The following is a 14,951-nucleotide window of genomic DNA, read 5'->3' as shown; positions in this document are numbered from 1 at the left end:
TGAAGATGCAGAACAGTTTATCTTGAGAAATTTCTATGTAGATGATGTGCTCGCATTTGTGCCTACTGAAGCACTCAGTCTCCTGCTTGGATATGCTTGCAGGATCAAATCTCAAGCTGCACAAAGTGGCGTCCAATAGAAGTTCAGTAATGAAAGCATTTCCTGCAGATGACAGAGCTAGAGATCTAAATGACCTTGTTTTAGGTGTCAATCCTCTGCCCCTTCAACAGAGCTTAGGAGTTTTACTTTTCAAGTGTTTAAGGAGGTAAAACCGTTCACACGGAAAGGTATCCTGGCTAGAGTAAATAGTCTTTATGACCCACTTGGGTTTGCAGCTCCAATCACTATGCAAGGTAAAGCTTTAGTCGGATAACTCTCAATAGACCAATGTGATTAGGATTCCCCATTCTCACCAGATAGAGAAGCTCAGTGGAGAGCATGGACAGAAGACCTGATTCATCTTGAAGATTTCAGTATTTTCAGACCCTATGTGCCAGTGTCACTATCATCCACAGTGAGAAAGGAGGTATGTGGGTTTTTTATGCTTCTACTGTAGTGCTAGCAGCTGTGAAATTACTCAGAGTCATAGACAGAAATGGTCAGTGTCATGTAGGCTTTATTATGGGCAAATCTAAACTAGCTCCAAGTCCAGCCCACACAGTGCCATGTTTAGAATTATGTCCAGCTGTTTTGTCAGTTGAGTTAGCTGAACTTATTACTGAAGAAATGGACATTTAACTTTATGCAGTTAAAGGGACAGTCAACACCAGATTTTTGTTGTTTAAAAAGATAGATAATCCCTTTATTACCCATTCCACAGTTTTGCATAACCAACACAGTTATAATAATACACTTTTTACCTCTGTAATTACCTTGTATCTAAGTCTCAGCAAACTGACCCTTATTTTAGTTCTATTGACAGAATTGCATTTTAGCCAATCAGTGCTGACTCCTAGGTAACTTCACATGCATGAGCTCAATGTTATCTATATAAAACACATGAACTAACACCCTCTAGTGGTGAAAAAATGTCAAAATGCATTTAGATTAGAGGCGGCCTTCAAGGTCTAAGAAATTAGCATATGAACCTCCTAGGTTTAGCTTTCATCTAAGAATACCAAGAGAACAAAGCAAAATTGGTGATAAAAGTAAATTGGAAAGTTGTTTAAAATCACATGCCCTATTTGAGTCATGAACATTTTTTTTTGGACTTGACTGTCCCTTTAAAGGGACAGTCTGTACAGTGAATCTGCAGCTTTTCCTACATTTGCATAAAACACTGCCCATTAAACATTACACAAACAGCTCCAGCATGACGGCTGGCTGAAAGCACACTACTTAGGGAGGGAGGTAAAAACCTTATCTCTATAAGTCATGTGTATTACGTCCGTATTCATATGCTGTTAAAGAAACTTTTAGCAGCTTTAGAAGCAAAATAGCTTATGCATGTTAATTAAAAACTTTCTCTACTTTAATTTTTTTATTTAAGTAGCCAATTTTTTTGGGGTGAATAATGTCCCTTTAAATATTACACTGATAGCAAAATTGTGTTGGGTTATATTCACAATACTTCTATGAGATTTTATGGATATGTCTGAAACAGAATAATCCATATTAGAAAATCCACTAATCTAGATCAGTGACATTACATTACCACTAGACAGAATCCAGCAGATCATGGTACTAGATCAATTCATGCAGCTCCCCTAAAACATACCAACTGGTTCTCAGGCCCAGATTTCTTACGTCATGCAGATACAAGTAATCAATCTGAAGCCAATGTATTTGACCTCATTGAACCAGATTCTGACAGCGAGTTCAAACCTGAAGTGACAGCTTTAATAACTGAAGTGTATGAACGCAAGTTAGACTCACATAGATTATTCAGATTCTTTAATTGGAAGTCTCTTGTGAGAGGTATAGCAACACTTATTCACATTTCCAAGTCATTTTCCAGCAGCACACAAAATGAGTCATGTACAGGCTGGCATTGCTACAAAGGGTTATGCCATTCATTAGATTTCTTACCAGCTGAAACAGCGATTATCAAATTTGTCCAACAAGAGGTGTTTTGAGTAAAGATAAGGTCTTTATTAAAAGAAAACAAAATCCCTGATCAAAGCCCAATTAAATGTTAGAATCCTATAATTGACAAAGATGGATTGATTAGAGTAGAAGGGCGTTTGTTTAATGCAGACATGACTGAAACATCCACTTATAATTCCACCCAATCATCACATAGCTACACTCTTAGTTAAACATTATCATGAAAAGGTAGCACATCAAGGTCGTCACTTTACTGAAGGTGCACTACGTTCAGCAGGCTTGTGGATCATTAGAGCTAAAAATTTAATTTCCAGTGTTGTACATAAGTGTGTGATCTGTAGGAAGCTGAGAGGAAGGCTGCAAGAACAGAAGATGTCATATCTCCCAACAGACAGACTTACTGTAGCTCCTCCATTCTCTCATGTTGGGCTTGATGTTTTTTGTCCTTGGAATGTAGTATCTCGCTATACTAGAGGACACTCTGCAGAGAGTAAGAGATGGGCTGTGATGTTCACTTGTTTAAGCACTAGAGCAGTTCATTTGGAGCTGATTGAAACCATGTCATCTTCATGCTTCATTTATGCTCTGGGAAGATTTCTTTCCCTCCGTGGACCAGTCTGACAAAGGAACAAACTTTGTAGGAGACTGTAAGGAACTACAAACTAACTTGGATGATCCTAAAATTCAAAACTCCCTACTGGATCAGGGATTTTCAATGCCCCTCACTCATCTCATATGGGAGGAGTGTGGGAGAGAATGATTGGTGTGGCTAGACGTATTCTAGACTCAATGTTGATGCAAAGCAAAAACACTTGACTCTCCCATGAAGTGCTTATTACATTGATGGCTGAAGTTACAGCTATAATGAATGCTAGACCATTGGTTTCCATTTCAACAGACCATGAGAGACCTGAAATTCTTACACCATCAATGCTCCTGACAGAAAAGGCTTGTGGAGTATCAGCTCCACCTGGTGAGTGCACTTTGAAAGAACTTTACAAGTGTCAGTGGAAGCAAGTTCAGAATCTTGCTGATACTTTTTGGAAATGTTGGAGGCAACCTGACAGTTGAGTACCTGTCATCACTCCAAACAAGAAGAAAGTGAAAAGAGGAGAAACCAAAAGCTCAAGAAGGAGATCTTGTATTGTTGAAAGACTCTCAAGTAAAGTACAATGAATGTCCAATGGGTCTTATTGTAAAAGCCATTTCCAGTGGTGATGGTAAAATTTGCAAAGTAGAGGTCAAAATCATTAAACAAGGGACTGCTAAAGTATATCTCAGACCTGTGTCAGATTCTATTGTTCTTTTTCAAAATAAAGAGTTATCTGGTTGAAGGTAATTTGTAGATCATGTAGTAGTGGTATATATTTATACCAGACGGGGAGTGCACTGTCTATTATATGATTGATGTGTTGATGACATGTGGTAGTTGCATATTGCAATTGCAGTTTAGTTCCTCTCAAGAATGAAACAGGATGTGTCCTGCTTTTTGTTAATAAAGTTCACAATTTGTTAATGGAAAAGTTTACTTTCAGTTTGCAGAAGCCATCTTAAGTTTTTACAAGCATACAAATCAGCTCTTCATATTTGCCTCTAGATGCACATATCGCCTGTAAGTTATTTTACTGTTTAACAAGAGTTCATTGTACATTTGAATTGCACTGCTATTTTGCTGTAAGGTGTAAATGTAAGCTCTCTGTATTAGAAATATTGCAAGCACCACATGTAAGTGCATATTGTAATTTCTATTTATCTGATTGTATCACAGTTTTAAAAATAAGAACTATTCAGAAGTAAATTCAGTTTGGAATAAACACAAGGCTATTTCTGTCTGTTTTGTTAACTAGCTGTCTAGCTATCAGTTAGTGAGGACAGTATAAGAGCTGTTTCACTGCCAGCGGCGAGACCACACTATTTCAGGATGTCTGCCAGAGGGAGGCTATTATAGGCAGGAAAATCCTTAGCGACCAGCGATAAATAAGGCAGGACGTGGTCGTTAAGAAGTTAACCAGTTAACAATATTTTTTTCTTGTGCCCATTCATTTGTTTTCATTTTTTCGTATGGGACTAATTGTTTTCAGACAAATTCAACAAATAACACAAATGAGATGATTTCGCTCATCTGAATCTGAATGTAAATGGTTATTATTTACTTTAGATAATGGAAAGACTGGAATTTAAATTATTAAATAGTGAATTACATCATTTGAATATTTCTGATAAATGCGATGATAATGCGATTGTTCTCACCTGCTTCTTGTAAAGCTTGTCTCATTTCATGAGCTTCCATTGTTCCTGAATGATTAGCGTCTACCTTTAAATATATTTCCTAAACAGAAATGACACAAAAAAATATGAGAGGTTTTCGTTCATGTTATTCCAGAGTTTATCCCTGCTCCTTAAAGGGAAAGTCATAATTAGACATTAATGATGCAGACAGAACATCCCATTTTAAACAACTGTCAAATTTACTTCTATTGTTTAATTTGCTTCTTTCACTTTGCTGCTCCTTCAACAAATAATACCAAGAGAATGAATCAAATTTGATAATAGAAGTAAATTGGAAAGTTGTTTAAAATTGTATGTTCTACCTAAATCATGAAACAAAATATTTGGGTTTCATGTCCTTTAAAAGGATGCTGAACCCAAATTGTATCTTTCATGGTTCAGATATAGAGCATGCAATTTTAAGCAACTTTCTAATTTACTCCTATTATCAATTTTTCTTCATTCTCTTGCTATCTTTATTTAAGAATGTAAGTTTAGAAGCCGGCACCTTTTTGGGTCACACCTGGGTTGTGCTTGCTGATTGGTGGCTAAATGCTGTCCAGTGTCCTAAACCAAAAATTGTCTGGCTCCTTAGCTTAGATGCCTTCTTTTTCAAATAAAGATAGCAAGAGAATGAAGAAAGATTGATAATAGGAGTAATTTAGAAATTTGCTTAAAATTGCATGCTCTATGCTATTTAGTATCCCTTTAAAGAAATGTCTTTGTAACCAAAGTAATTCACTTTTTACTCAGTAATTATAAATGTATATTTAAATTCTTGTCATGTAATATATGTGCTCAATAACAAGTAAAACTATGCCAGTAAATTTGGGTGTCTTGTTTATTGATTTCAAAGCAGTTAGAATTAACCCCTTAATGACAAGTGACGTACCAGGTACGTCCTGCAAAAACTTGCAGTTAGTGACAATGGACGTACCTGGTACGTCACTTGTCTAAGAGAGTGCTGGAAGCGATCGCAATCGCTTCCAGCAGCTCTCAGGGTATTGCAGTGATGCCTCGATATTGAGGCATCCTGCAATACCCTTTAGAAAGCATCCGATGCAGAGAGAGCCACTCTGTGGCCCTCTCTGCACCGGTAGCGATGCGGCCGTTCGTTGGTGGGTGGGAGCTTACAGGGAGGAGGGTGGGCGGCCCATCGCTACCCGGCATCCGGTTCCTTCAAGTGTATTGTGCACGCCGGATGCCGGGAGCGTGCGGGGGCTGCGTGCACGCGCGCGCGCGTGTGTGTGCGCGTGCGCGCGCGCGCGCAGCAATCACTGGCACTGCCACCAATGAATTTAGGTAAGAGGGAGGGGGGCAGAATTTTGATCACGATCTGGATCTGGGGGGGGTGGGGGGGGGGTGGGGGGGGGTGGTTGGGGCAGCTACACTACAGAAAAAATAAAACATGTCACAAAACAAAACACTTTTTTTGGGGGGGAAAACTGGGTACTGGCAGACAGCTGCCAGTACCCAAGATGGTGGCAATTAGGTAGGTGGGGAGGGTTAGAGAGGTGTTTGGGGGGGATCAGGGAGGTTGGGGGTTAAGGCAGGGGTCCATCACAGCTGAATAATTTAAAAAAAAAAAAAACACCTTTTATTTTAGTACTGGCAGACTTTCTGCCAGTACTTAAGATGGCGGGGACAATTGTGGGGTGGGGGAGGGAAGAGAGCTGTCTGGGAGGGATCAGGGGGTGGGATGTGTCAGGTGGGAGGTTGATCTCTACACTAAAGCTAAAATTAACCCTGCAAGCTCTCTACAAGCTACCTAATTAACCCCTTCACTGCTGGGCTTAATACAAGTGTGGTGCGCAGCAGCATTTAGCGGCCTCCAAATTGCCAAAAAGCAACGCCAAAGCCATATATGTCTGCTATTTATGAACAAAGGAGATCCCAGAGAAGCATTTACAACCATTTGTGCCATAATTGCACAAGCTGTTTGTAAATAATTTAAGTGAGAAACCTAAAATTGTGAAAAATGTCACTTTTTTTTTTATTTGCTCGCATTTGGCGGTGAAATGGTGGCATGAAATATACCAAAATGGGCCTAGATCAATAGTTTGGGTTGTCTACTACACTACACTAAAGCTAAAATTAACCCTTCAAGGTCCCTACAAGATCCCTAATTAACCCCTTCACTGCTGGGCATAATACACGTGTGGTGCGCAGCTGCATTTAGCGGCCTTCTAATTACCAAAAAGCAACGCCAAAGCCATATATGTCTGCTATTTCTGAACAAAGGGGATCCCAGAGAAGCATTTACAACCATTTGTGCCATAATTGCACAAACTGTTTGTAAATAATTTCAGTGAGAAACCTAAAGTTTGTGACAAAATTTGTGAAAAAGTGAACAATTTTTTTTATTTGCTTGCATTTGGCAGTGAAATGGTGGCATGAAATATACCAAAATGGGCATAAATCAATACTTTGGGTTGTCTTCTAAAAAAAAATATATACATGTCAAGGGATATTCAGGGATTCCGGACAGATATCAGTGTTCCAATGTAACTAGCGCTAATTTTGAAAAAAAGTGGTTTAGAAATAGCAAAGTTCTACTTGTACTTATTGCCCTATAACTTGCAAAAAAAGCAAACAACATGTAACCATTGGGTATTTCTAAACTCAGGACAAAATTTAGAAACTATTTAGCATGGGTGTTTTTTGGTGGTTGTAGATGTGTAACATATTTTGGAGGTCAAAGTTAGAAAAAGTGTGTTTTTTTCCATTTTTTCCTCATATTTTATTATTTTTTTTTAGTAAATAATAAGATGTGATGAAAAAAATGGTATCTTTAGAAAGTCCATTTAATGGCGAGAAAAACGGTATATAATATGTGTGGGTACAGTAAATGAGTAAGAGGAAAATTACAGCTAAACACAAACACTGCAGAAATGTAAAAATAGCCATTGTCATTAAGGGTAAGAAAACTGAAAAATGGTCCGGTCATTAAGGGGTTAATATGGTTTTATTAGAAAACCCACTTAAATTAGATAGAAAAAAAATCTAGTTTAGTGCATGAAAAACAAATGAAATACTATAAAAAAAAAAGTTATTTTCCAATGCACTTGAATGTGAAAACTTATTGTGTAAAATGAAGATTTTGGGCTAAATTACGTGTGGCGCACTAACATTTGCGCAAACGATAAAACAGCGAGATTACAAGTTTTGCGGTATGGTGCAGTATGGCTATACTGCTGAAAAATTGGCCATTGCGCGTGGAATGGCTGGTCTCCCGTATTACAAGTTGCAGCGGTATAGCTATACTGCAAGCATTTTAGCCTGTAACGCAACGATCCATTCCACACTCAAAATATGATGTTTGAGTGTGGGATTTCCATATCGCCGTATTACAGGTTGTGCAGTCCGGCTAAAATGCTAGCGTTACAGCTTATACCGACACGATCCATTCCGCGAACTGAGACCAGTAGTTATAGATTCACAAAACTCATGACTAAAATGTTACAAAGTACATTAACACCCATTAACTACCCATTAACCCCTAAACCGCCACCCTCCCGCATCGCAAATACAATGTTAAACTCATTAAACCCTAATTCGCTGGCCCCCCACATCGCTACTACTATAATAAACTTATTAACCCCTAAACTACCGGCACCCCACATCACTACTACTATAATAAACCTATTAACCCCTAAACCGTCGCCCCCCCCCCACTTCGCAACTACTATAATAAACCTATTAACCCCTAAACCGCCGGCCCCCCACATTGCTACTATAATAAACCAATTAACCCCTATAAAAAAATTAATTAAAAATGAAAAAAATCCTAACACTACGAAAAAAAAAATATCACATTGCAAAAAATAAAAACTTAAGAAAAATAAAAAATGAAATTATCCAAAATAATGAAAATTACACCCAATCTAATAGCCTTATAAAAACAAAAAAGTCCCCCAAAATAAAAACACCCCTTAACCTTCATGGTTTTTCATGGATCTTCATCCATCGCGTGGGCATCTCCTATCTTCATCACGGTGGCGCAGAGATGTGGAGGCACGAAGCATCTGCGGCGGCACGCACATCCAGCGTGGAGGATCCTCTTCATACGATCACCGCCGTACACTGAAGCTATGCAAGGTACCTGTTTAAAAATGGGGTACCTTGCATTCCTATTGGCTGAAAATTTCAAATCAGCCAATAGGATGACAGCTACTGAAATCCTATTGGCTGATTTGAACATTCAAGCTTCAGTGTACGGCAGTGATCATATGAAGAGGATCCTCCACGCTGGATGTCCACACTGCCAGCGTTGATGCTCCGCACCTCCACAGCTCCATGCCTCCACACCTCCTAGCTACCGGGATGAAGATAGGAGATGCCCCGCAATGGATGAAAATGTCGCCGCCTGGATGAAGACTTCTTGCTGCCTGAATGAAAATGGATGTCCGGACTTCAGGAACTGTGAGTAGATTTTCTGGGGTTAGTGTTAGTTTTTTTTAAAGTTTTTTTTGGGTGTTTTTTTTTTTTAGATTAGGGATGGGCAATAAAAGAGCTGAATTCCCTTTTAAGGGCAATGCCCATACAAATGCCCCTTTAGTTAGCGCTGCAGAATCTGTTGGCGCTCTACAAATAACCGATAATAATAATAATAATAGGGGCAATGGGTAGCTTAGGTTTTATTTAGACAGATTTATTTTTATTTTGGGGGGTTGGTTGGGTGAGGGGATTTACTGTTAGGGGGACTTTGTAATTTTTAGGTAAAAGAGCTGTTTAACTTAGGGCAATGTCCTACAAAAAGCCCTTTTATGGGCTATTGGTAGTTTATTGTTAGGTTAGGGGGTGTTTTTATTTTGTTTTTATAGGGGTATTAGATTAGTTGTAATTTTTATTATTTTGGATCATCTAGTTTATATTTTTTTGTAATATTAGAGTTTGTTTTTGTTTGTAATGTAATTTTTTTTTTTCATAGTGTTAGGATTGTTTTAATTTGTAATTCATTTATTTTTATTTTTCGTTAATTTTATTGTTTTAATATAGTAATGTTAGGTTATTTTATACTTTAAACTTTTTTTTTTATTTCACAGGCAAGTTTTTATTTATTTAAAGATAGTTATATTGTAAATTTAATTTAAAATTAAGGGGGGTATTAGATTTAGGGGTTAATAGTTAAATTAAGTGTGCTGCGATGTGGGGGGCCGGCGGTTTCGGGGTTAATACGTTTATTATAGTAGTTGTGATGTGGGGGGCCAGAGATTTAGGGGTTAATAGGTTTATTATAGTAGTTGCGATGTCGGGGGCTGGCGGTTTAGGGGTTAATAGGTTTATTTAGTGTCAGCGATGTCGGGGGCGGTGGATTAGGGGTTAATCATTTTATTTAGTGTCAACGATGTCAGGGAGTGGCAAATTAGGGGTGTTTAGACTAGGGGTTTATGTTAGGGTGTTAGGTTTTAACATAACTTTCTTTTCCCCATAGACATCAATGGGGATTGCGTTACGGCGATCACCATTCTGCGATCACAGGTGTTTGTTTTTTTCTTACACTCTCTCTCCATTGATGTCTATGGGTGAAAACGTGCATGAGCACGTCAACTCAGGTCTTGGGTTTTGTGCGGTATGGAGCTTAACGCACCATACCGCACAACAAAAGGAGGTTTTGGCCTAACTTGTAATGGCAGCGCTATGGAAAGTGCGATAACGCTAATTTTTTTGCGTTATTTACACACCTTGTATAGAGCAAAACTTGTAATCTCACTGTAAGATTTTTGCGCCCAAGTTAAAGACTGCTCATATTACAAGTTGAAAGTAAACGTGATCGCGAGAGCAACTGAAGAACTTTTGTAAAGGGTAGTGAGTTAAAAACAAATCAACATAAATACATTTATTTTTTATTATTATTTTTTAGTTTTCTTTAAATTTTACTGGCGCATTAATTTAGATATTAATTTTCATTTATGAACAAAACAAATGCACATACCTATTAGTAGATATGATAACATCATTAAATACAGTAGAATTGCATAATCAGCAAGGGCATAATAAAAAGACACTGCTGTAGCCCTTACTCGCCAGCCCTCTGTATCATGTGATGATTATCAGCCAATCACAGACTTATATACATTGATACTGTGAATCCTTTCACATGCTCAGTAGTAGCTGGTGTTTTGGAAAGAGCGCATATAAAAAGACTGCACAATTTGATAATAGAGGTAAATTGGAAAGTCTTTTAAAACTGTTAAATCTGAATCATGAAAGCTTATTTTTGAATATGTCTCTTTAAAGAAATATTGAAGCCAAACATAAAATGACAGATTCAGATAGAAAGTACAGTTTTGAAACAACTTTACAATTAACCTGAGGTAGTCTTAGGAGTGTGCATGTGTATGTGTAACTTTTTTGCAAACACTGTTCCCATATAGTGCTAAAGACTTGCACACCATCCAGAGCCTACCTCAGTATGCTTTCAGGTGGAAAGGAGCTAAGTTTCAACAAGGGATACTAAGAGGAAGACGTAAATGTGATAAAAGAAATCATATGCTCCATCATTAAAGTTTAATTTTCACTTGCATGTCTCTTTAACAATGTGTTGCTGTGATGTAACCGTTGGCATATTATAGCTAATCACTCCTGATTTCCGGAATTATGTGTGCTATATTATATACATAATACATAATTTAGGTAGTTTTACACTGTCAGAGTGATATTTTACATATATATATATTTAACATTTTACTGGAGAGTACTGATAAGATTTTACTGTATTAATTGGAGATATTGCTGACGATAATTTTATAATTGTTATGAATTATTAATAAATATAATAATATAATTGGTGATAACATTAAGATAAATACACCAACATTTTATTTGGAGGCACGACTGTAAACAATTACATCTTTATCACATCAATATAATATATTTTGTAGAAGAAATTATAAAAAAAAAATTTGTGATATTTTCTAAAAAATAAAATTTTTTGTTGGTTAAAATTGTATTAGCGCTTTAAGTTAATTAAATACTAAGCTAAAGGGGGGCGGAGCCAACAACGCACAGGAAAGGTCGCAAGATTCAGAGCTCCGGCATAGCTTTATTTAAGAATGATTTAATACAGGGATTTAACGTACAAGCAGCTTTAGAAATCTCATGCTTGAACTTCTAAAACCTCATCTCATGCATGGAGGACACTGCCCTCGATTACTTATGTAATAGTTCTGCGCTGGAACCAAAAGAAAAATATCTACTCTGGAACTCCAAGGGCGGTGGCCATTTTATCACCCTCGTGGGAATACACTTGCTATGGCCGACGCTCACCTTATATTAGCCGAGATCGCTAGACTTTTAAAGCAATATCAAAAACAGCTCTTCCCCACTTTGAATAGTGCAGCAGGCATAGCGGAGGACTGCGAGCTTGTGATCGCGCAGTCATCAGACCTGACTGAGACTTCTACAACTAGAGCACAACACCTTCACTGTGAAAGAGAAGTAAGTGGAGATGCGGCACCATGGATGAGCTCCAGCGGATCCACATACCCCTGTCAGCCGCACAGTGGGTGGGATGTGAGTATGTATACTAGATCTCGGCACATAAGGGGAGATTACGATTCAAACACAGCTACATTAGGAGAAGTTCACCTGGACACGCAGCCTTACATGGTAGACCACGAAGTCTGTTGCTTGGAGCATTTCACCTCTAGTGCTAATTGTAACGCACCCTCAAGTTGCCCCCCAGAAGTTCACCAAGGCCAGTTACTAACTTTAAACACAGGGGCAAAGAATTTAGAATTTTTCCTCAAACGCCTTCAGGCTTGCAAAGAGTTTTTTCCTTTTACTCTACATGGCTCACTCCCTTTTCGTACACCTCCTGCACTGGGTTCTAGCAGAGGAGGGATAGGTTAACTATCTCCTGCACAGTGGAATTGACTGTCGCAGCTTACCGAGCAAGCTGGGCGCAATTAGCAACGCTGATTTTGTCTGGTCCCACATCTCACTAAATAGCAGAAAAGCTATCAGCCGGCTCTAATTAACAAACTTTTCATCGGACTTAACTTCTTCACAGTACTTGCCTGACTGCAGACTGTATGGATATCTTATTTAATGCTGTGACTTTTTATTTTGTATTAGCTTGGCTGATATACCCACTTACAGCTAAAACATGATCTTGCTTTTAAAATATGCTCAAAGTGGGCAAGGTTTAAAAATTTAAGTTGCAAATATCTCTCTTTATCTCTTTTTATGATGGCAACAATGCCGGATGTATTGGTTCCCTGGTTAGTACAGGACAGTTACTTTGATCTAGGTTGTTTCTCTATCAATCAAGTTATATGTTATATAATGTGCCTAAATTTATCTATATGTCAGACTTTGTTATGTACGCTACAAATACATATTTCATTGTTTAATTAGTTTATAGGCATGTTAAATACCTGTATATGTTCTGAGTGTTAGTCTAACAGTAAAACCTCCCGAACAAGATGTAATGGCCACTGTCAGCCACTTTACCTAGGAAACGGCACTCCCAGGTTAATGTATTGGTTCGGAGAGCCAGCTAGAGTAGATATTACTCTGTGCTGCAGTTATGCAATCTAACGTAGTATACCATTCTATTCTGCAGCCTATATTATCATATGTTTATAAATGTTCTTGTTAGACATTATTGAGGTAGAAGTTACTTCCTGTCATTTGCTTTAGGTTTTGCCAAGTCATAGATCCAGGGTGCATGATAATGTTAACACCAATTATCAAGGTTTACTTGTTGTATTAGATGTATCTCATGTAGATATACCTGTATTTTACTCATATTACTATTACTACACTTAATATTGGACACCATTATGTATGGGCAAACGTTTCCTATGCAGTTTTGTCCCCCTTGGTTTGAGGCCCTGCCTCTTCTAGTATTAACACAGATGATATATCTATTATTCTCACATTACTACTAGCACCTAACAGGAGTTAATTAGAAGCTTAATGATTTTTATATAGAGCTTCATTTCTCTACAGCACAAGCGTGGCCAGCGGCCGAGGCTACGCCCTTATATTTATTAAGCCCCACCACATAGCTGCTCTATCCTTCTTTTTTTTTGGTGCTACAGCTCCATTATTGTCATATAATTTATGCTAAGTGTACCGTCCGCTCCCACACCAAACCCAACTAAAGGTCCCATATTATCCTAGGGACAGTCTAATATAGTTGAGCATATTTTATACTGCAATGGTCCCATTCTAACTCCTATAATCTATTTTCGCATGCCTAGGGTATTTACCACATCTTAGCCGAATCAGGTCATATGGGTCGCTTGTGTAGCACTTATAGTGTACTGAATTTAACTTAAATTAATCTCCCAACTTTTTGGAGCCTTGCAGATCTGAAATGAGATTAGAAGTTATAATCTCTTTATCATTGGGTTTGGCGGCTTAGACCACATGTGTCTTACTAAGTGCTCCTCTGGTCTATTTCATAGCTTAGAGCGCAAATTCTCAACTTGCTGAGGTGCACATAGATGTATTGAGATACATAGGTCCAGCTAGAAGTCTACCACAACGCCTCTAATGCAGGCAGGCCCTGCATTAATATTATCATCTATACCTTTGTTAAGCACCCTATTTTGACTAAGCTCTACATACTATATCAGCCCTGCTAACATGGAATTTGTGGCTTTCTTGAGTCAGATATAACACTAACCTAATACATAATGAGAATATGAGTTACCCACTACTCTTCAAGAACCACCTCCCCCCACCCCAACATCATTACAGTGTGCATCTCTCGGACCTGAGGTGGCGCTTAACACAATTTTTACAATTTGTCCGCCGTATGTAACTTCCCACCTCCCCCCCCCAACCCCCCCTTAATATACCTCCTATCTCTAGGAGAGTGAATTATGTGGTTTCTCTCGTCAATACCACACCTTATTTCCCCCCTTTTTTACAATTATATCTTGCACTACAAAATTATTTTAGCACTACTTTTCCCCCCTTACTGTGCAGGATTGTTTAGTACTATCTCTTGCAGAGTCTTACTTACAGCTTTCTAATATTATACCACCCTGTTAAATTTACTTAATTAAGCGTGTTTTATACCAATCCTATAGCGCAATTATACAAAAATCTGAGGTTTTCATGATGGGGTCCAAAGGGGCCTCTTATCCTTGGAGTACCTTCCGTTATAGCTGTTTAATATTGTTTGTTATGAGGCCCAAGATAAATACGAAGGTTCTATACTTTTATTGGCATTTCTGTGAAATACTGTATTACTTGTCTTTTATCCATGTGGCAGATGAAGATGTTTTCTGTATGGCTTAGCGTGATTGAGACCACATGTAATGTTTATCAACCTAGAATTTACGCATTGTATCCTGTTATAAGCCATTCTAGATTTCTACTGTATACTGCTGCAATTTTTTTTTGTTTGTATGCCAATTTTTCACCTCAATAAAAATTATTTGAAAAAAAAATATAAAAAAATCACAATGTCTATTACTAGAAGCGACTCAAATGAATCTGTACACAGTATTGAAATGTCCCCCCCAAAACTACCTATAACTAAGGCAGATTCCCTTAAAATGGACACATCAAAAATAGATTTAATATTTCAGGTGAATTAAACGATTATATTGATATGCTTACCACTAAGGCCAAAAATATCGCTAATGAAAATAAAGCGTGGAATGAAACAAGTG

The 14,951-nt window shown here is 37.9% G+C and overlaps 1 protein-coding gene across 1 annotated transcript in view; it reads right to left on the bottom strand.

Moving 5' to 3' along the window:
- The window catches only part of LOC128658087 (calpain-8-like), a 260,090-nt gene that overhangs the window by 22,920 nt on the left and 222,219 nt on the right, over positions 1-14,951 (bottom strand). Inside the window, exon 17 of the mRNA XM_053712540.1 lies at positions 4,297-4,375. Within this exon, the coding sequence (XP_053568515.1) occupies positions 4,297-4,375 (79 nt within the window). The remainder of the gene's footprint in view (positions 1-4,296; positions 4,376-14,951) is intronic.

The sequence above is a fragment of the Bombina bombina genome, chromosome 4, assembly GCF_027579735.1.
Source record: "Bombina bombina isolate aBomBom1 chromosome 4, aBomBom1.pri, whole genome shotgun sequence".
NCBI classification, from domain to species: Eukaryota; Metazoa; Chordata; class Amphibia; order Anura; family Bombinatoridae; genus Bombina; species Bombina bombina.
This window is presented reverse-complemented; position numbering and strand designations above follow the sequence as displayed.